Raw genomic sequence first — 22,105 nt, 5'->3', positions numbered from 1 at the left:
CTCCTTGCGAGATGATGCGTCATACATTAAATATGACGCATCAGGAATGGCGTAAGGAGTGCGCAGTGAAAAGTGACGCATCGCTATTTTCACGCAGCGATGTGTCACTTTTCATAAATGAGGCCCAAGAAATTGAAGGTGAACTTTGCCCCCACCCAATGAATTTAAAAGCCCAGGTTATTGAAGTTCGAAAAAATGACTTTCCCCACCTCCTCCTCCTCACTCTCCACCAAAGGACTAGTGGTCACGGCATAGTTTGCATTTTTAATAGCACAGAACATTTCCAAGCAGATTGTTTTCCTGTTTTTTGTGTGCATGCTTGAGAAAAAGCGGTGTTTTTAATCTCTTGGCTCTTAAACTGCAGACTTTAATAAATGCCCCTATCATTACCAAATACTGTCTCAGCAATTAAAAAAAGTCGAACGAGTTTCACGCCGAGGACCACATTATCCCCTCGTTTGTCATGTTTTTATTGCATGGACAGCAACAACCACAAAAGAACAACTAATCCGATGTCAGCTAATCAAGGAAATTATTTGCTTTTCAATTAATGTAACGCAACCTCTTGAAGAAGATATGTTCCGATTACAGGAAAGTTACATTTTCAGTATTGAATAAAAACACTAATTGTGCCAGTTAATTAAATAGTGGAATTAGACAGGGTGAAAGAAGATTAGCCTGCTTTTGTTTCTTACGTGCGTAATCTTTCTTGTGCAGGGCCCAAGAACGAGCTGTTCTTGTTTTATGGAAAAGGGCGGCCTGGGATCATCAGGGGAATGGATTTGAATAACAAAGTAGCCGACGAGTACATGCATCCCATCGAGAACCTGGTCAACCCGCGCGCTCTGGATTTTCACGCTCAATCCAATTACATTTATTTTGCGGACACCACCAGCTTCCTCATTGGACGTCAGAAAATTGATGGCACTGGCCGGGAAACCATACTGAAAGATGGTAAGTGATGCGCGAGGTGATGAAAGAAGCAACTGTTTTTGACAATAAAATAAAATATTGTTCTGGTCACTTTATTGTTTAGGTTACTTAATAATTGCGGCTGTTAACAATCAGAGGTGCATACAAAGTAGTATCATTTGTATTGCTGGAATAGTTTTAATCTATAATAAACAATAATTCTTATCCTAGGACATATTGTTAACGAAGTGCATTTTTTAATATTTTTCAGACAAAAAACATACAGGCACATACATCAAGCTAGGGTTTTGCGAGTTTTTAATTGCGATTATTATGGAATCGCAATTAGGGACTTGCAAAAGCCTATGCATGTAGAAATCGCTATAAAAATAGCAATTTCTACACATTCCTTATTTGTGAGTCGCAAATTGCGATTCGCAAATAAGGAATGGCTTCCCATTCATTCCTATGGGCCTGCAGGCCCATAGGAATGAATAGGTAATTGCATGCGCAATTTGCGAGTACCAACAGGTCTTCGCAAATTGCGCATGCAATTTCAAGGGTGCAAGGGTGTCAAAATGACACCCTGTTGCACCCCTGAAATTGATCTGTGCACATATGTTGCGCGCACCCATGTCCCAAGGACATGTGTGTGTGCAACTTACAACTTTGAAAAATGCACTTTAGTGTATTTTTCAAAGTTTATGCTAATTACCATGACGTTCAACTTCATTGTCATTTGCGACCCCTAGAAGACTTCAAAGTGGTTCTTGCATTGCATTTAAGGAATCGCAAAATGCGATTCCTTAAATGCAATTGCAATTTGAGAACTCTCCATTAATTGCATATTATCAAATTGCGAGGGCCTTGACCCTTCATGAATCACAAAAGCTAATTTTGCAATCACAAACTGCCAAGTTTCGCAAATCGCACCGTTTGCGATAACAAAAAGCTATTATGCATGTGCCAGTCAATGTATTGTACCACTATAAAACAATTTATATTCAATATTTTTTAAGTTTAGCCGTCACTATGCTGAGGATTCGAATTGCTAATTGTGTTGTTTTGCAATGAGATTTCGTCTACTGAAAGCAGCTACATTTTTCTTTGTGAATCACTGGGGAAAAATATGCGGAACTTGGTAGGGAAGCAGATGTGTGCAAGTTTCTCCCTAAAACGTGTGTGTTATTTTTCCATGCCAGAATTAACAGGATCCCTGGTAACAATACTTCCTGGAGCAGGGAAATAACACAGATTATTCTGCAGCACCCATAATGAGGCAGTACAGAAGTACAAAACTCCAATATGTTGTACAAGCTACCTGAAGGCAGTGATGCATTACTACCTCACAATCTGCTACTACTAAGCTTATATTCTCTCTCTCTCTCTCTCTTTCTCTCTCTCTCTTTCAATATATATAAATAAAGATAAATATATGTATATATATTTTTTCACTGAAAGAATAGTTACAGGCACATTATAGTTAAGCTCACATTTCACTCATACAAAACTAACAACCAGTAAAAATCAGCAGTTATAGTTACCTGAGCTAACTATAACTTACCCCCTGCAATGCACTGCTTATGACCTGACAAATTACATAACTCATGACAACATCAGTTACATCACTGATGGCATCTCAAATGACATCACTGATGACATCATCCAGTGAGTATACGTGTTTTGTAAATGTTTCTGAGACTAAAAGATATATACCAAGCTACAGCAAAAGTTAAATTACTATTATTTCTGTACTAGTAATTAGGCATACTATTGCTAACATATTTCATCTGAGTGGCTGCGTGACTGTATCAGTGTGTGAGTGGCTTTGTGATTGTTTGTACGGGTGAGGGAGTGGGTATTTGAGTGGCTGTATGGGTGAGTGAGTCTCTGTTTTAGTTTGTGTATAGGTAAGTGAGCGGATGTGTGTGACTATTAGTGAGTGAATGTCTGTCTGTGTCAGGGGCTGTAAGTATGAGTGAGTCGGTGTGTAAGTGGTTATATGGATGTGTGAATGGGTTTGAAAGTTGTTCTGTGGGTGTATTTGCAGTTGTATCGTTGAGTTTGTGGCTTGTGTCACTGGCTCCATGGGTAAGTGAGTGGGTGTGTGAGTAGCTGTATTGTTGAGTGAGTGTCAGTGTGAGTGGCAGTTGGGTGAATGTGTGGGTGTGTAAGTACCTGTATGGGTGAGTGAGCGGCTGTGTGAGTTTCTCTGTGGGTGATTGAGTGGGTGCTTGAGTGGCTGTAAGGGTGTATGAGTGGCTGTGTAGGTGTATGTATGTCTGTATGACTGGATGTGTGAATGGCTAAAGTGTTACATATGACATTCCTTCTTGAAGTACAGTACTTCCAATGTTTACAAAAGCTGCATCTACACTTAAAGCTTGTGATTTATGGACAGTTACAGCACTCATATAAGTCTTTCACTAGCAAAAAACGTACAACACAACAGCCAATCTGCTACACGCCATCAATCTGATCAAATTTTATGGCCAAGTATTCAAGCTCATCTCTATTTGGGAAATTAATAAAATCAATTATTTAACTATTACACTATTTACTAAACCTTCCTCTACATTATGGCTCAGAATTACTAAACCGTTTTTGCTGCTACGTAAATCCTTTTCTAATCCTGCAGTTTTAGAGACAAACCTCCAAAGTATCAAATTTTGCTTGGACTTTATCAGTGAGTAGTATTGTGACTCCCTAATGTTCCATTTTATCAATAGGCGCAATTTCCAAAATATCTTCTTTCTCCTTTAGTAGTAATTGTTCATTAAACTTGGAACACTCTTCAAGTATTGGCACTCAACAAACTATAGACTTTGTTCTTCAATCAAATTGTGCATTAGTTCAGCTGCTGTAATATTAGATAGAAATAGTTTTTTCATAAGTTGACTTTCCAAAGCATGTTTCCTCTCTTTTGTTAGAACTCCTATGCTAATGTTTCCAGTATTTCTGCATAAGTTACATCAGATGCTTGACACATATTTTTCACTAGTTCCTTGTATTCAAAGTTTAACCAAAGATTTACATTGCAAATGCTCCCCAGGGAATTCTTTATTTCGTTATGCACAAGTGTTTTGAAAACAGGTTATCATCTAAGGGGGTGAGTTACAGTAGGTCACCAAATGCAATCAAATGTTTTCTTCCAAACAGCACATCGTGGCTTCTTCTCACAATCTGCTGCATTCTTAAGTGTATGAATGCAAGTATTAAGTTGGATACCAAGCTGACCTCATTAATTGTTAAATGCTTCAGTTTATTCAATACTCTTCACACCTCATGGCAATCTTCACGTTCAGTTTATTGTCATGTTAAACAGGCAGCATTAGTACGCAATATAAAGTAATCCCTTTACTGTTGTGTGCAGCTAATTCTGTTGGGCCTGTTACTACACATGAGACATTTGATTCTGTAGTCTTCTGTAGATAACCAGTGAGAATTATGAAGCTTTTTTCAGTGCCACCTTGACCACTAATGTACAGTAATATTGGTTTGTACGAAGAACAATCACACTGTTTCCCCTCGTGGAGAAATCCATGTTCTATTTTATCTTAAACCTCATTCTAAATTTCTTTTTTTTCGTTGTTCAGTTTTTCCACTAAGTGTTCAAAATCCATAGTTTCCTCTCCTGCTTGCTACATTGCAGTCTCTACCTCATTTATAGTTATAGCTATTTCATTTTGAACAATTGGTTCTCCAGGAGGATCTTGACTCACAAGAGCAGCACCTTGGCAGCTTTGTGAACTCTCTTTTGCTGTCTCAGTAGTGGTAGTTTCTCCTGTACAATCTAATATTTCAACAGTTGCAGTTAGTTTGGAAAAATTGAGCACTCAATGATGCCTTTCAGAGCACTGAAAGAGTCTTCATACCAGTCATAGTGCCCAAATAAGTCAACACACCATGGCTTAAACAAATGTAAACATGCAAGTAGGAAACTTTCTTCTTGCTGGGGTTTGGCAACTGAGCTTTGAGTGGTTAATTAGATTCTCTTTGTTGTGGCTCACCCATCAACCATCATATCCATGTACTCCATATCTTCATTCTTCTATGTTTTCGGTAACATTAATTCTATATGTGTAGTGCTGAAGTACTTTGTAGAGACACATGTTTTGAAGAAAAGAACTTCTTCTTGGAAAGTGTGTATCCACCATGTTTTTTCTCAGAATATCTCTACTTTCCGGATCGAATTCTGTGAGATACTGTATTTCTAGGAAATACTTGATTACTCTATTGTGATGGCTTGCAAGGGGTATACACCTGTTACAACGCATTTGTTACAACGCACTACCGTTACAACGCGACTTTTACAACGCATACCATTACAACGCATTGCGCTGGGGGGCGCTCTAGGATAGGGAATAAGTATAATTTACTATCCAACACCTTCCCTAGGGTCCACGGGGACTGGAGTTAGAATAGTAAATTATACTTACCACTATCCAGCACCTCAAAGCGCTATGCGTTGTAATGGTATGTGTTGTAATGGTCGCGTTGTAACGGTAGGTAGTTGTAATAGTATGCGTTGTAACATGGTACATCCCTTGCAAGGCCTAGGCTTAGCCACACAATTCCTCTTGACTTGGAAAACAAACTAGCCAAGCTCAACTTGTCTGAGCATTCATACGAACCTACAGCTTTGTATGAAATCATTTCAAGCTGAAGCTGTACAATTTCTTGGGAAGAATCTTTCCTGAAGAAATCTCCTCACACATCTCTTTCATCTCTGTCTTCTCTGATTATGTTATATACAAAGTCATGTAGCGAGCAGCAGCAATGGAATTGTCTGCAACACATTGTAGATCCTTATTCGATTAGAATCATAGGGTTGTAGTCAGTGATATAATAGGAAGCATTTGTTCTTCTAAGGTTGTTTGTATTTTTTAGAGATTTCTCTGTCAGGGTGTTAGACACGGGGTCTGTAGTTGGCAGTGGTTTGCGCCCTGTCCAAGTTGGGACCATCCGTCTAGTCAGGGTATGGGAGTCACACATCCAAGATAACCCCTGCTCACCCCCTTGGTAGCTTGGCAGGAGCAGTCAAGAATATCTCAAAGGCAATATGTAAAGCATTTGTTCACACACACACAGTAATGCAGTGAAAAATCTACAAACGTAGTCCATACTAGTTTAAAAAGTAACCAATATTTATCTGAATTAAAAAAGACCAAACTAAACAAATCTAGCATTCACAAGTAAAGATATCCCTTTTCAAAGGTTAAATCAGTTCAGTCCATATAAATCTAGGGATGCATGCATCCCTTTTAGCACAAAGTACTTTAGATGTGTCCAAATTAAAAGACAAAACAGTTGCAGGGGAGGAGATGTGCCAGAAAAGCAATGCAATGCACTGGTTTCTCAATCCCAGGCATGTGATGAATTGGTCCTTACTGCCAGGGGAGGTGATGGGTCAGTCAGTTTCAGCTATGCAGGCGAGTTGATGCGTTAGACCCTTACTGTCAGGGTTGGTGATATGTTGGTTCCTCACTGGAAGGGGAGGTGATGCTTCTGGGCAACGTCAAAGAAGAAATCAGCACCAGAGAATAATGTGTCGAAGATCCAGATGCGCTGTGTCAGATTCACAGTGATGAAGCAGGTGCTGCATCAGTGTTGGAGTGGTGTGTCACGGAGGACAGGCACAGCCCTATCCAGCTGTCAGTGACAATTCCTCCCACCACTCTAGCTGAGGAAGGCCCATCATTCTGGTTATGACCCACCAGGAAATGCAAGGCACACCTCAGCTCCCTTGTGCGACTGTCTAGAGTACAAGAGCCAAACTGTCACCCTAATCCAGAGTAGATTCTAGAGGCAGGCTGGGGCATGGAATACTTAAGTAAGAATTCAACCACCTTCTAAATGTGGCATTTTCAAACATACAATTTAAAAATCAACTTCACCAAAAGATGTATTTTTAAATTGTGAGTTTAATGGAAAATTACCCTTAAAAGATATTTCAAGGCAATCCTCATTTTACCCTACGCAAGAGATATTCCTTGCAATAGTGAAAAAAATATTTTCAATATCAGGACATGTAAAACACAACAGTACATGTTGTACCTTTTAAAAGCACTGCAACTTGCCCAGAAGGCTGCCTTAGGCTTACCTTAGGGGTGACTTACATGGAGTTAAAAAAGAGAATATTTGGGCCTGGCAAGTGGGTGCACTTGCCAGGTCTAAATGGCAGTTCAATACCACGCACACAGACACTGCAGTGACAGGTCTGAATCATGTTTGCAGATCTACTCATGTGGGTGGCAAAATCAGTGCTGCAGGCTCATTAGTAACATTTGATTTACAGGTCCTGTGCACACCTGGTGCACTGTACTAGGGACATACTAGTAAATCAAATATGCCAATCATGGATAAACCATTCACCAATATATTTTAGAAAGAGAGCATATGCACTTCAGCACTGGTTAACAGTGGTAAAGTGCCCAGAGTCCTAAAGCCAACAGAAACAGGTCAGAACAAATAGGAGGAAGAAGGCAAAATGTTGGGAGAAAACCGCTGCAAAAATGGTCAGGACCAATACAGGGTATGTCTGTTTGCCGACCAAAAGCTGTTGGATCTTCATTTTGGGATGACAGGTTGTGGGAATCCAAAACAGCATCTAGTGGAAACACATTCTTTGCATCTGTATTTTTGATGACAGTGCTTCCTATATCTATGTGTTTGAAAATGTAGAATTTATTTATTTATTTATTTATTTTATTTATTTATGCAATTTTATACAGCGCGGACTTTAGCCGAAGGTGTCAGAGCGCTTCACAATAGGAACAGCAATGATACATGAGGAGAAAAATTACAAGTGAACAAATTACAAAAGCAAACGTTAATTACATGAATCAAAAGTGACAATAGTGAGAAACCAAAATACATGAGGTAGCAATCGGTACATTACAGGAGGAAAAAGTGATATGTGTGCAGGTTACAAAAGCGTGCAAAGTACAAGTAGAGGTATAATACTGCAATAAATGGCAGACACTCCAGCACAAGAACAAATTATTGTCTCACGCCCTTAATTTATGCCATCTTCTGGGGCGGCACAAGTCACATACTGTTGAATGAAAGACAAGACAGACTCATAAATGTCTGTTCCAAATTTTGGGGCTTCTTTTACCCATAACAGCATGTGAATATGTGGAGCACCTCTAGCTTGGTACTCTTTGCGCCAAAAGAAATCAGTTACTTGGCCAAGAGGGGGATTAGTTTTGTTACAGATAAAAGCCATCACCACTTGAAACCAGCTGATAAAATATCTGCAAACAGTTGTAGGGTCCATGAGCAATGTGTATTGGCTGTCTTCAGATTGATGCCTTTCATGTTTGAGTTTGCTTCTTACAGGATTTCAAGGAGTTCATTCAATGAATAAGTATTAGAAACCAAATAGGTGCTCCTAGGTTGCTCAACATGCATTTCAGCTCACTGTGACGATGATAACAATATTCACTACAACCATGTTGGCACACCATTAAACTAATCAAATAGTATTCCTGGTTTTCATCTTTTCCTTGAACTTTGTGAATGGATTCCCTTGCTGTGATATTTTGCAGATTCACTTCTGTCTTGAGAATGTGGTTTACCACATAAGATAGGCCTGACAAGTCAATCTCAAATAAAAGGTTCAATATACAGGGAATATACTGATGAAATCTGAAATCTTCTGAGTATAGTCTAGTTGATCTACACCCAGCTTCTGGTATCTGTACAGGCCAGTCATCACACCCACCACCTATTCTTGTGGGCATAAGATGTAGAAAAAATTGAGATTCTAAACTTTTCTCATCAGACACTCAAGGTAGCTTCTCTTTTTTCTTTTATTTGAAAGAGATCCATTGCATCATGATTAATCTCTTTAAAATGCAGAGGGTGGAGACTGTTGCGTTCATAAATTTCTTCCAATCTGGATTGATCCATCTTTTTAATTTGACCTCTGGATGATAATGTATCACCCTCCATATGGGTTATGTCTTGAAGAACATCTACATTTTTTATAATAAATATTGTTTTGTACCACATATAATGTTGCTTTCTTTACTTTGCTGACATTCACTAATTCCTGCCATATTTTTCTATTCTTAGTAGGGACACCATTCACTAAAATGTGCTTCTTCCAAACCTCTCAGCACCATTACAGTATCAATATTCTGCTTTAAATCTAATGGTGAGTACACAACTCTATCTTTAAGACTTATCTGTAACTCTGTTGGAGGTAACTTCTGTGTCTTTGGCTCCATACAAACTATATCTTGGAATGGATGTATGCACCGTATTTTTTTTGTCCTCATTGCCCAAGTATACCAGAGCTTTTGGGTCTCAGGTCCCAATCAAGAAAGGATCAAAACAGCCCAATCATCCGTATATCGGGATGGATCACTCTACATCGTGCCATCTTTATTCACCCATCAGAAGCTGTTTCATTACGTCCCTTGTGTGCCACCGTCAGAATACTAGGCAATATGGTATAGAGGCCTAATCATCAGACTTTTATAGATTCAAGCCATTTCTCAAATGGAATCCAGAAGTTGTTTCTCTTACTTTTTGAAAACCTATCTAATACATTAGTATGTTGTATAGAGGCCAACCATTCTATTTTACAGGGAGGCACCACTTTCTCCCAATATTTACATATTTCCCTGCGGGCAAGTAATATGAGGACGAAAATCAGTTTGTTTGTATTTTTTATCTGTGATACATAGTTAGCAGGAACCCCAAAAAAGATCAAAATTATGCTTACCTGGCTGGAACGTCTCTCCAAGTATAACACAGAGATTATATTACTCACTTCCAACCAAAAGTCCTGGATCATTGGACAGTCATAAAACATGTGGATGTCATCGCCTTTCACTTTACCACACTTAGGACATTTTGGCATTGCTCCATTTCCCTTTTGGATAATTTGTATGGTGTCCAATAGACCCTGTGGAGACAAAAGAGGTGGTTCCGCCTTAAATTTGCGGGCCATACTGTGGAGTATAACTTATTACAAGATACTTGCAATAATTCTTCAAACTGCTCCCTAGGCAATCTCTTCTCCCACAGTTCTTTCAGCAGATTAAAATCACCATCACTCAGCTCCACCAACAGCCAATAACGATGTGCCACCTCTTTTTTTCTGGTTTACTCCAATTGCCAGAGATGATTCCAGTTTATTATCCTGTCCTGCTCCAAGTCCCTCCATACGACTCCAACTCAACATTTGGAGATATTTAAATCTTGACAATCGTCCATTCGTCAGGATTTGGGCCTCTTCCTATGAGATTAGAGCATCTTTTTTCACGGAACTCCAGAGCAGTATTCCAGCCTCTTTTAGTGGCTGCACCAGACTGTCCTTAGTCCATTCCGGGAATCCTGGTGAGTCAAAAATTGGCGCCCAACAGCTGTAGTACTTGATCTTTAGTTCCCTCCTAACTTTATACCAGGTTATAGCTAGTCCCTGCAGAGTGTTCAGTCAAATCTTTTTAAAGTAGCGAGGGTTCCCATGTTTATGTATAAAATCAGTGTCTCCTCCTTTTACATTTTTTTGCATCGCTTTATACATTTTGCCTGTATCCGACTCCTCTGGAGCTTTAAACAGACTTTTCCCTCCTTTTAGTAGAAACACCCATGCGTAGTAAGAAAGATCCGGCAACTTAAGTCCTCCTTTCTGATATTGCCTTCTAAGTTTCTTCCAGGAGATACACACTCCTTTGAAGGCCCATATGAAGCTGGAGATTTTGGACTGAAACGTTTTAAGCCATCCTTCCTTAAAGGCCATCGGGATATGATGGAATAGAAAAGTAATTTTTGGAAGGATGGTCATTTTAATAATGTTTACTCTTCCATAAATTGATAATGGGAGATGTGACCATCCCAGCAGCAGTTTCCCAATTTCTTTACTGATATTTTGAAAATTGGTTTCAGGAATTTGTTCTATATTCTGCACAATTCTTATACCCAAGTATCTCATTTCCTTTTTTACACATTTTAACCGTGTATCGATGTTCCAAACCATTATAACCATTTTACGCTGGTTTATTTCGTAACCTGAAATCTTGCCAAAACCGGCAGCTAGCTCATACACCACTGGTAAGGCTGAATCCAAGTTCAATGTATACACCACCAGGCCAAAGCTAAAAAAAAAGTTTGTCCTCTATAGATATCGTAACCCACATGAAATATCAGAGCTTCAGAAGGAAGGTATTAATGAGGAGTTAACGGAGGAAGAAATTGGGAAGGCCATTATACTAGGGAAATCGAATAAAGAAGCAGGCCCGGATGGTCTCCCCATGGAATTATATAAAAAATTAGAGAAAGTTTTAGCTCCGGTTTTAAAGAAACTGTTTTATGCAATATTTGAAAAGGGCGAAGAGATCTCTCCCTCATGGAATGAAGCCACTGTCACGCTCATACTAAAACCAGACAAACAACCTGATTGTTGTGACTCGTACAGGCCCATTTCGCTCTTAAATTCTGATTATAAGATCTACTCGGAAATATTAGCGGATAGTCTAAATTGGGTGGTGGGAGCACTCCTACATGAGGATCAAAAAGGGTTTGTGAGAGGGAGGAGTATTAAAGATCTTACATGTAACCTTATAGGCGCTATTAGCAGTTATTACTGTTGATGCAACCAAGGCTTTTGATCATGTGAACTGGTGCTATTTGGAGGAAATATTGAGGTTATCTAACGTAGGAGGAAAATTCTGTAGGGTCATAATGCAATTGTATAAAGCTCCATCTGCAAAAATATTAATAAATGGAAGATTATCAAAGAAGTTTAATATCTGTAGGGGGACAAGACAAGGGTGCCCCTTATCCCCACTACTTTTTAATTTATATATTGAGCCCCTAGCGGAAAAGATTAGGAAACATGCTAAAATAATTCCTTTTAAAGCAAGAAGTTGGGAAAAGAAAGTTGGTCTATATGCCGATGACCTGGTGGTGTATACATCGTATGCACCGTATTAGAATTGATTCATCAACATTTCAATCTTTTAGTTCTTGTGGGATTGGAACTCATTCTACCTTGTTACAAACTGCTCTAGTGGACATTCTTTTGTCCTCCAATTTATCATAACAGTACTTACACATAATATGTCCTGTGGAACAATCAAAGCGTTCCTCTACAGAGAAATAAGCTGCAAATCCTCGCCACTTATATGTGTTTACTTCTTCAGCTTACGGAGACACAACCCCATAACAAGTTTGAGTTTTGGAGTGAATACAAAAGCGGTCCAGTTTCTAATATCTTCTTGAAAGTTGTTAACACTAATACCAGTATTGTGTTTTGAGACTCCTGGATGATACCAAGTCTTCATTTTCCCTACACCTCTCCTCAGGATCAAAGAAAACGAAGCTGAACATCATCACAAACTCATTTTACCTCTGCTACTGTACCATGCAGAAAAATTCTATTAAATTCTCCTAAACATAAGGCAGGAGTTTTACATACTAAAGTCTCCTACCTAAAGTTTGCATTTCCAAGAGGTGTACAGCTAACATTCTAAAAAGCTGAAGGGTACTTTCACACACTTAATTTGATGGACATGCTAGTGAGTGTCCCTGTAAATTAATGTGGTTACTTGCTCTGCATGGGGATAATCCTTGCAACTTAGCTATGTTCTGTGTTTGACTTCTGCAGGAAAAAATGCGTAGGACATTTCTCAACATATCAATAGATTCCTGCCAAATAGTACAAATACTGCTACAGTTCGACTTGTATACAAGGGACTCGTCTACTCCTTCCTTGTACCTCTTCAGCTATTACTTCCTCTCTATTTCTAGAAACCATCACTTCTTTAGGAATAGGAGTAGCATCTTTAATCTCATAACAACGTCCAGATTCATCAACTTCATGCACTAATGTGTTCTCTTGGAAATAGGTTTGTTCATTAAAGAAAGGCTCAGTACTGGAAGTATGTCTTCATTAACAGCTGAAAACTTTGCAAAAGTTAGTTCTATTGACAAAGGCTTTTCTTCTGGCTTCTTTTCTTATCCACAACACTATTTTATCCATTCTGTTTGGATTCAAAATAAAAAGTTTCATCTTGAGAGCAAAGGCCTTATCAACTACAAGCTCAACACATTCCTTTTGTCTGACTGATTCTCTTTTTCTGTTATACTTCTTCATAATCGGTATTAGATTCCTACTTACTCTACAATGGAACATTCTAACTCTGATTTCCTTAAACTGTCTTTGACTTCTGTTTAAAGTCTGTGCTTTGTTTGTATGATTTTTTATTCTTCATATCATTCACTTTTTCTCCTGGTCTTAAACTTTGTTTTTTATTTACTTGATTTTGCTCTTTTTCCAGTTGTGCAGATACAATTTTAAGAAATTACTTTGTCCTATTACTAGTAGCTCTTTTCGCTTTCACCACTTTTGCCACGTTTTGCCCCTTTTGTTTCTCAGTTGTGAGGACATAGTTTCCTTGTCTCAGTTTCTTTCTTTTCTCACTTTTGGATGGCACTGTAACTGTTTGTAGTTATGTAGAAACTGATGTCTGAAAAGAAATAGAATAACTAAACGTAACTTTTCATTATGTGGTATCAGATACTGAAGTACCAATATACACAGTTACATTATTGTAATATCGCTAACATGACTATTACTTTTCATGTGTATGTCCCTATATCTGTCCCTGTATCACTGTATTATTCTCTCACTGGGTATGCTATCTTATCCACTACTCTGTTCCTGTGTATCTACCCATATTTAAATGAATGCTTGTCTCAGAACTTTCCTACCTATCTCAGTGTCTCTATGAGGCAAGTTGTAAAAGTGCCATAAGAAACATAAATGTGCTAGTATGTGACACTCTGTTTTTGTAGTTCCATCGCTCACTAAGTGTATATATAAGTGGCTGAATGAATGCAATGCATGTCCAGCTCCCTGTTTACCTTGAACAAGACAGGTAGTTCAACTGCTTCTGTTAATTCCTCAATCATTATCCAAGAGTTGGCGTTTTACAATTTCAGCCATCCTAATGATGTTACCTATATGTCTAGAACTATGCCTATACTCTGTCCTATTGTGGCAGCTAGGGAAGTAAAAGTTGACTTGTCCATTAATTCTTGGAACCTGGCAGAGATTGATCCCACACTTCCCGCCCCTGGGTGGCTTGCTTTTGTTGGAGATAATGATACTTGAATTTTCCAAGATACAATGGCTGTGGATAGAATATTTATAGAATGCAGCACCAGATATAGTGTGGAAGAATTGGCACCAAAGAGATCAGGTAGAGCCAGCAGAAGCCTAGCTAAAGTCAAAGTCAAAGTAAAAAAATGTAGTGTTTTTCATTATTTAAAATCATTACAATTCACAATAAAACAAAATGGTCCTTTAAAATTCAAACAACTGATAATACACAATACATACAATTATCATCTAGTTGCCTTGGTCCATTGCCGTGTGCTTGTAATCATGGAGTTCATTGGGGAGGTTTGATTTATGCAAAGTTAGGTAAATGGGCGGAATGGTCCTTAAAAACTTTTAAGCTGGCCATCTCAATTAAGTCTTTCATTTTAGCCCATTATTAGCTTATTTTCCAGCCTGGTTAAAATAATCTATCAGGATTTGAGTTTACACTTTCCAGCTTTACTTGTTTCCCCAAGTTCAGCTTGTCGTTGGAAATATTGTACTTTTCTCACATATTTGACCCCCCTACAAGCCAGCAAAGGTGATGATCCCTCCAGCCATCGAATTACGGCTTGCCTGCATGCGCGGATGTTCAATTTGTTTGCCTGGTTTGGTGTATGACCTTCACCTGCATGCATGTGTTTAACGATGTCTGCCATGTATAGGTTAAATAAACTAGGGGCCAGGATGCAGCCTTGTTTTAGGCCCTGTTGCGTACTGATTTCGGCAGTGATGCTGTGTCCATCACCCAGTTTTACTCTTGCCCAGGTTTCACTGTACAGGCCTATTATTGCATCCAGTAGTTTCCTCGACAGCCCCCATGATCTTAATTTTTCCCATAGTTGGTTTTGATTCACCCTGTCAAAACCTGCTTTCAGATCTATAAAACATGCAAACAGTCTGGTCTTCTTTTTTTCTGATTTTTCCATTAAAAGTGCCAAAGTTGTCGGATTTGTTAATGTACCCATCCCTGGCCCAAAACCCATTTGAAACTTGGGAATTATGTTTGTTTCATCCATCCAGTCTTGAAGGTGCATAAGTAAGCATGATCCATATAATTTCGCCTCTACGTCGATCAACGATATCAGCCTGTAATTTCCTGGCTTATTATGGTCATCCTGCTTGAATATGGGATGGATGATATTCCCTTTCCAGGACTTGGGCATTTTGTTTTGACTTTAAATCTGGTTAAAAAGCAGTGTAAGGTACTCTGCCCAAAAATCAGGTGAATGTTTGAAAAGAGCATTAGTGAGCCCATTAGGGCCTGCCGCACCCTCTGTTTTTACTTATTATTCCCTTCAGCTGTTTGATGTCTGTCAGGATGTCTGAGACCGGGTACTGTACGTTTTGTTACTTCTTTCAAATAGTTAGGTTCTGTCAAGGTAACTGGATCATTACGAGGGTCCCCTACGGACAAGATCTCTTTACCCTACAATGGCATGCTAATATCTTCGTGCAGGTTTTCTTCTTTTTTCCGTAATGTTTTTGCAAACTCCATGTTCTTGGCACATATTTCGCACTCTTTTTTAATGTGCCTTTTTTGGTCATGCTCCTTGCAAATAAACATATTTTGCACGTCATGAATCCAGTTGTCTTCTCCAATTCCTGCCTCTTGTCTTAATTGGTTGCCCTTTGTCAAGTTATTAATAATACCCCAGAATGTCCGACAGTTTGGGTTTTTGCTGGCCAGTAATAGTTTTGACCAAATACCTTCTTGGTATAATTTTTTTGCTTTTCCCAGCATCTTCTTGTAATTTTTTCGTAGGACCGTTAGTTTCACCTTATCTAATTTCATTCCCATTTTCACCACCATGGCTTGCCTTTGGACTTCACGTAAGATCTATCTTTTTTCCTCTCGTAGGCTTAGATTAAACCATGGCTTCCTCCCAGTATCCATTCATAATTCGCTAGAGTTAATGACAGGGAAATTACAGGTTAACTCGTGGCATAGATATTCCCAAGTCTTTATGAGATCTTCTTTGTAATGGGGTTTTATTCAGAGCAAGTGTTCTTTCAGTGTATCCAATATTGGTTTTGTATCCTTTCTGACCCATTTCAATTTCCGTAAGTTAAAGTTTTCGGTATGTCCAATCAAGGTGTTAATTTTTTGGGTTTTATCGACAGGAATGTTGATTTTTGTAATTAATGGAAAACGGTCACTTTCTATGCGTTGACCGACCTCGAATGAGACTACACTTGGAACCAGATTGCTGCTAATTATCGTAAAGTCTATTGTCGACACTTGCAAATGTTACAGCCGCGGGTCTATCCTTATTTGCGTTCCCATTCAAAATTGTCAAACCCTGACTTCCCAGTTCTTTGATTATTTGATTATCCTTTACTAAAATACTGTTAAAATCACGGGAGATGATCAAGGAGTAGAGTTCGTGTGATTTTTGTAGCGCTTGAATCAGGGTCATTAATGTTATAATTGTTTACTTCTTCAGTTTTTTATCCGGGTGAACGTAGACGTTGAGTACTAATAAATTGTGATTAGGTAAGTTTGAGTCGGGTTTGCCTGTGAGTTTTGTTACTTGCAGCCAATTTATCCCGATATTTATTTCTTCCACTTGCCATCCATACTTTTGTGCTATGTATGTTGTTAGACCTCCTCTCGGGTGCCCGAAAGTTGAGAATCTTTCTGCTAGAGTATGAAGCTCTATATAACCGGGAATTGCACTGGGCTCAAATTCCAGGTTTCTTGGAGTAATATTAATTCGTGTTGTTCAAGAAATTTCGCTGTTTCGTGGTCTTGCCCCATATTATTAAAACCGTGGACATTCCATGCGCAGATATGGATTGTGTGTGAGTACTCCAGGCTGGGATCATCCCTAATTCTTTGAACATTTCCTGTTTCCTGCCGATTGCAATGAGTCATCTGATACTGGGATTCTGTTTCTTGGTTTAACGTTACTTGCACGTTAGGAACACTTGTTGCTTAAGGCCTTGGGAACCCAGGACCAATCAGTGCATTTATCCGGCCTGGGATCTTGCTTTTCCGAGCCTGCCAATCTCTTCACTCTAGATGCTTTTTGGGGGGTTACAGAGCACACGCTCTCTAAACATGACTTCTGATTATTCCGACTTCATTTTCCTTTATTTGGTTTATGATGTTTTTTAGAAGGGGATATGGATATATTTGCCGTTTGTGACGTCTCAGCGTAATGCCCCATGCGCCAAAGGTTAGGCTCATGGCATGTATCCTATCCACTAAGGCCTTCGAGGACCAGGTGGTCAGAGACTCCTCAACGTCGGGGGAGTTTTCATTGGTTTTCATTGGTTTTAAACTCTATGGATAGAAGGTCTTGTGATGATATTTCTTCTAATTCTGGAATTTCTTTAAAGAGCCGCATCAGGTTCCCTCGGTTCAAGATATCTTGTCCGCCATTTGTACGCTATTCTGGCACAAATGTCAGTTTTCCTGGAGTTTCTCCTTGCATTGGACTAACTAGATTGTATTCTTTTCCTTTTTTCCCCTCAATTCTTTTTTGCTATTCTTCCAATTGCGTCGTTCGCTCTACTTCGTTGTTCAAAGGGGAAATTGCTCCTTACTGTGTCCAAATTGTTCCCTTCTATTTTGACTTCTTCAGATTTGTCACCCTTTGTATGCTTTGATAAATGTATAGGCTCTAAGTAGTGTTCTTTTTGTGGCAACTTACATGTTCTCCCTTTTTCATTTATCCTTATTTTTATTGGGATCCTTGCGCTATGCTCTACATTGTTTTTTTTTTCTGTTGCTTTTTGATGTGGGTGATTTTACCTCCTTCGTAACTTTCAGTAGTTTGTCTTTCCTCATATCTGGAAGAGGTTTGGGCCCTATTGTCTCTCTTCGCTCCTCTATCCTTAGATGTTGGGTTTTCGTGCACCCACTGTGTCATTCCTACCCATTCTTTGATTTCTGTTTGGCGCAGTTGCTTTGGATCCCCTTTTCCAAGGCCAGTCTGAATCGGTTCTTTCCATGGTTGCTGTACAGTCTTATTTTTTGGTGAGTCTTGGCTCTTTCCCTCTTGTTTATTCTCTTGCTTTGTAAAAATTAGAGAGTTCAAGGATTCGTGCTGCGGATTACATCCGTTAACCAATCCTGATTGGTTTGGTTGCTCTGTAACCATAATTGAGAAATTCAATGGTTTTTTTTTAACGGGTGATTCTCTTTCTTCGTTATTGTTTGATTGATGAAAATAAGATAAATATGTTCATTTACAGGTGGTTTCTCATTACGCTGCACCCTACCCTTTTTGGCCTGTTTTCTTTGTCTTTTTGTTAGCTTAACATTCTTTAAAGTATCACTCGTGCTTTGTGTGGCATCAGTTTGGTGGACTCTCAGATCTAAACATTCCTCATTTGCCTCTTTTACCTCTTAATTTTGATAAATCGCCCATTTTCCTCATTAACCTCCTTGACCCCGTTGGGACTCATGTTTTGATTGTGCCTTATCGTTGACTGTACTGCCCCTAAAATATCTTTTAATATGTCGGGCAAATTTGTCAATTTGTCCACTAGTTTGCCACACACGCAACTTGGCTGGGTTCGGAGGGTATCTATTTGTTGCACCCTGTCTGCCCTCCCGGGTATAAAGGACGCGATGTGGTCCATCTTGGTGTTTATACCTGAAATGTGTCCGGCGATGAGATTTATGAGGTCGATCTGTACCTCCCTTTTATTCGCCCTTATTGCCTGATCCAATGTACTTAGCAGTGTTTTACTCCAAGGAGCCTCATGAAACTCTCCAATCGATGTTCCCAGGTCCCCTGACCCTTGTTCGAGCCTGCTCACGGATAAAATTGTTATTGGAGATGACAGGTTTAGCTGTTTTGGCCAACATCTGTCTTCTTCATACACGCTTTCTGGTTTGTCAGGTTTAGAATCCGGGCATAGTGGAGTGGATTCCAACCTTTCTCCTCCACCCCGTATCCGTCCCTTTTTCGGAATATTCTGATAATCTGTGTCCACCAAGTAGATCTTGTTCTTTGCTAGGCTCCTCTTGTGTTCTGGATTGGGTATGTGTTTGAATTTGTGTGTTTAGTTCCAATATTTGAACCAACTTTGCCTCATTGGATAGGGAAAAGGAGGTTGACCAAGCGTTGTCTTGTATGGTGATATGCTCAACCCAAGTTTAATTTTCTTCGCTTGGGCAGATATTTTCCTTCTCTTCATCCCTTTTATTTACTTTTGTAGTATTTTCGAGTTTTGAAAGATTGTATTGGTATATCTGAGCTATTGCCAAAACCGGTTTACAACATGGGGCTTTGCTATTTGTCTCTGCAATTATTTGAGGATTTTAAGTTGGTTTTGACCCTTCGTCCTGGCTTGTCAATTGTTGTTTGACCAGTGGATTTGTCTCAGCAATTATTTTTGTGCCCTTCTCTTCCTTCTCCCTCCATTCTGATGGGTATTGGCTGTTATTAACCCTTAACGCAGGTGCAGTTGGACTTGGCAGATGGGCTTGTTCCTGGGTTGGCGCATAGATGGCAGCCATTGGGTCCTTTAAAAAGAAACATTTTTGTATCCCAATGTATTTTCTTGGGCTGCTGGTAGATTTTGGGAGCTGAGATCAGCCTCTCTCTTTGTCGTGTGGCCCTTTTCTTTTTATTCTTAACTGGCCCTTGATCTTCAATTTAAAAATGTTTTATTTCTTCGGTTACCTCCTGTCGCACTTTACCTGATCTCATAATTTCTTACGGATATTTACTTTATTATCTTTAATAAAAGCACCCCTGGCTAGTGCCCCCGATTTTTTTGAATGTCAAGCAATAGAGTTGGAGGCCCAATGACACGATTAATACTATTCCCCCTGTGCACCGCCCCTTTGACTCGTGATTCCGGTTGAGTTTCGGGCGGAGGCAGGGTACAGTTTCCAGAAGTGTATAATACCAAAGACAAGGCCAAAGTCAAGGAAAAAAGCAAAAATCAAACGGAGGTGTCCAGGCCAGAAAGTTGTGATTAACTTTAAGTCCCGTAATTTCTCAGCACTGGGCGGTGGCAAGTGTTGTTTTTGCTTTCCCCGCGAGCTGAGCTCACGGGGGGCTGCAGGCTGCACCTGACCTAGACAGGTCGCCTCTGCGACCACCCCCGGCTCTTACTTAGCGGCTACCGCTAACGGCAGTCGCGCTCGCTGTTCCTTGGGGCGCACTACTCCCGCCTGTACCAGGGAGAAGATCCTGCTGGGAATAGGCAGCTCCTGTATAAACGTTTGGAGGTTTTAGGCGCAGGTTGCAAAGTCTTTCAAAGGAGCCGGTGCTCGGTGGGGCTGTAGCTGGGGTATGGCAGCGGTATGGCTGAGGCAGAGGATTTCTAAGAGCGGTCCGCGGTGTAGATGAGGCGGCTTGGCTACTCAGTTTCTACTGCCTCCCACCTGCCTTCGCTGCCCGCTGCTCTCGTGGCAGCACGGCGTGGTGCGTTGTCTGTGCAATCTCCGTTGCCTCTGCCGTTTGCCGCTACCACTACCGCTAAGGCTGAGGCTGAGGCTGACAGCACCCCACACCTCCGCACCTCTGCACCTCCGCAGCTCCTCGCTCCTCGCTGCTTGCTCGCTCTCACGTCTCACGTGATCACTTCCTTCTCCGTCAATCTGAATCAGAATCAAGCTATTTTTACATCCAGGCGCACTCCTTTAAGAAAGGAAATCATGACAAGCAATAGGACCTGACTGGTTCTCTGTTTACTCATTCATGGTATTGACGGCATAAATTTAACATCACCAGTCTGTGCAGTAGCGGCCAGTGGAGGGAGTGCCATGGGGCAGTGGGAGGGGAAGTGGCAGGGTGAGAGTAGTGAACTCCGGTCACGGCAGACTGGAGTAATGTAAAATGCAAAATGCATTTCAACGCGCGCAATGAAATTAGTTGTATTTATTTATTTGTTTACATTTCTCTGGTCGGCCGTGACAGGAGTTTTCTACCCCTCACCCTGCCACTCCCCCTCCCTGCCCGACCCCCCCATGGCACACCCTCCACGGGCCGCTACTGAGTCTGTTTACCACCTAGTGACTATCACCATTGTGATCACGTACTCCAACTTGTGCCAAACAAACAAAACTCTTTGGCAGTAGCATTAAGGAGAGAGACAGCTATGCCTATCCATCTATTGTTGTGGTATCGCTACAGAGAAATGAAACAAAAGATATCAATCAGCAGAAATGCCAAGTCTCATATATGAGTCACACTGGGGAGGCTCTTATAATGGCACAGACACTTATGGGCAGTCAAGTGATCCTACATAGAAGTTGTGTAATGTATAAAAGAGAGCACGGCTGCAGCCTTTTAGTTCAAACTTTCCTTGAAAAAAAAAAGCGTTGTTGTGTCCCCGACAAACATAAGGAGACAAGCATGAAGCATGTCTGTTAATCAGGGTGTAAGCTCTCTGGTTGGGGAGCAAAAGGGTGCATGAATAAGCCCCCTGTGATTTAGAAAGTCCAGTCCAGTGTAAAATTGTTACCCGAGGTGGATCAATGAACCGGTGGTATCCCCACAAGCGGGTGGAAAAATGTTTGTGTATTGTGCTAGTTACATAAAGCATAACCCCCGTGATTTAAAACATCTAATGTAGTATTGCTCTTCTGAGGTGGATCAATGAACCTCTGGTATACCCCACAAGCCGGTGGAAAAATGTGTGGGTATTGCGCTAGTTACATAAAGAAACAAGAGTATCCCGAGAGTTTAGTCGTACCGGTCACAGGGTGCCACAGTCCTTCCCGGAGTTACAGCGAGGGTGAAACAAGCGAATGCCAGCAGCCATTATCAAAGCGCGGGGGATATGCCCCGAACATGTAGTGCACGTTACAGTTGTCTGCGTATGGATTACATGGTGCGTGCGCCGTCCATTGGTCTATGGGAAATGTGGTTTGACTGGAGAGGAGTCCCACTTCAATTCCCATACACAGTGTTAGGCTTAACATGATGGACTGCTCCTCGCAAAAACACAATACCAAGAATTTAGTAATTTTCCGGGACTCAGTATAGTGTACAGATAAGTAATCAAACCATGGTTGGCCCTACACAACAAAAGACAGTTCTTAACAGGAACAGCATACTCCGAGCAGCGTTCTCTAACAAGAAGTGGGTAGCATTCTCGAGC

General features: G+C 40.3%; 1 protein-coding gene across 1 annotated transcript in view; it reads left to right on the top strand.

The window, feature by feature from the left end:
• LRP1B (LDL receptor related protein 1B) overlaps window positions 1-22,105 on the top strand; it is a 3,669,685-nt gene that overhangs the window by 1,390,424 nt on the left and 2,257,156 nt on the right. The window contains exon 11 of the mRNA XM_086955170.1: window positions 718-954. Within this exon, the coding sequence (XP_086811296.1) occupies window positions 718-954 (237 nt within the window). The remainder of the gene's footprint in view (window positions 1-717; window positions 955-22,105) is intronic.

This window comes from Lissotriton vulgaris, chromosome 2_1 (assembly GCF_964263255.1).
Source record: "Lissotriton vulgaris chromosome 2_1, aLisVul1.2, whole genome shotgun sequence".
Lineage (NCBI taxonomy): Eukaryota > Metazoa > Chordata > Amphibia > Caudata > Salamandridae > Lissotriton > Lissotriton vulgaris.
This window is presented reverse-complemented; position numbering and strand designations above follow the sequence as displayed.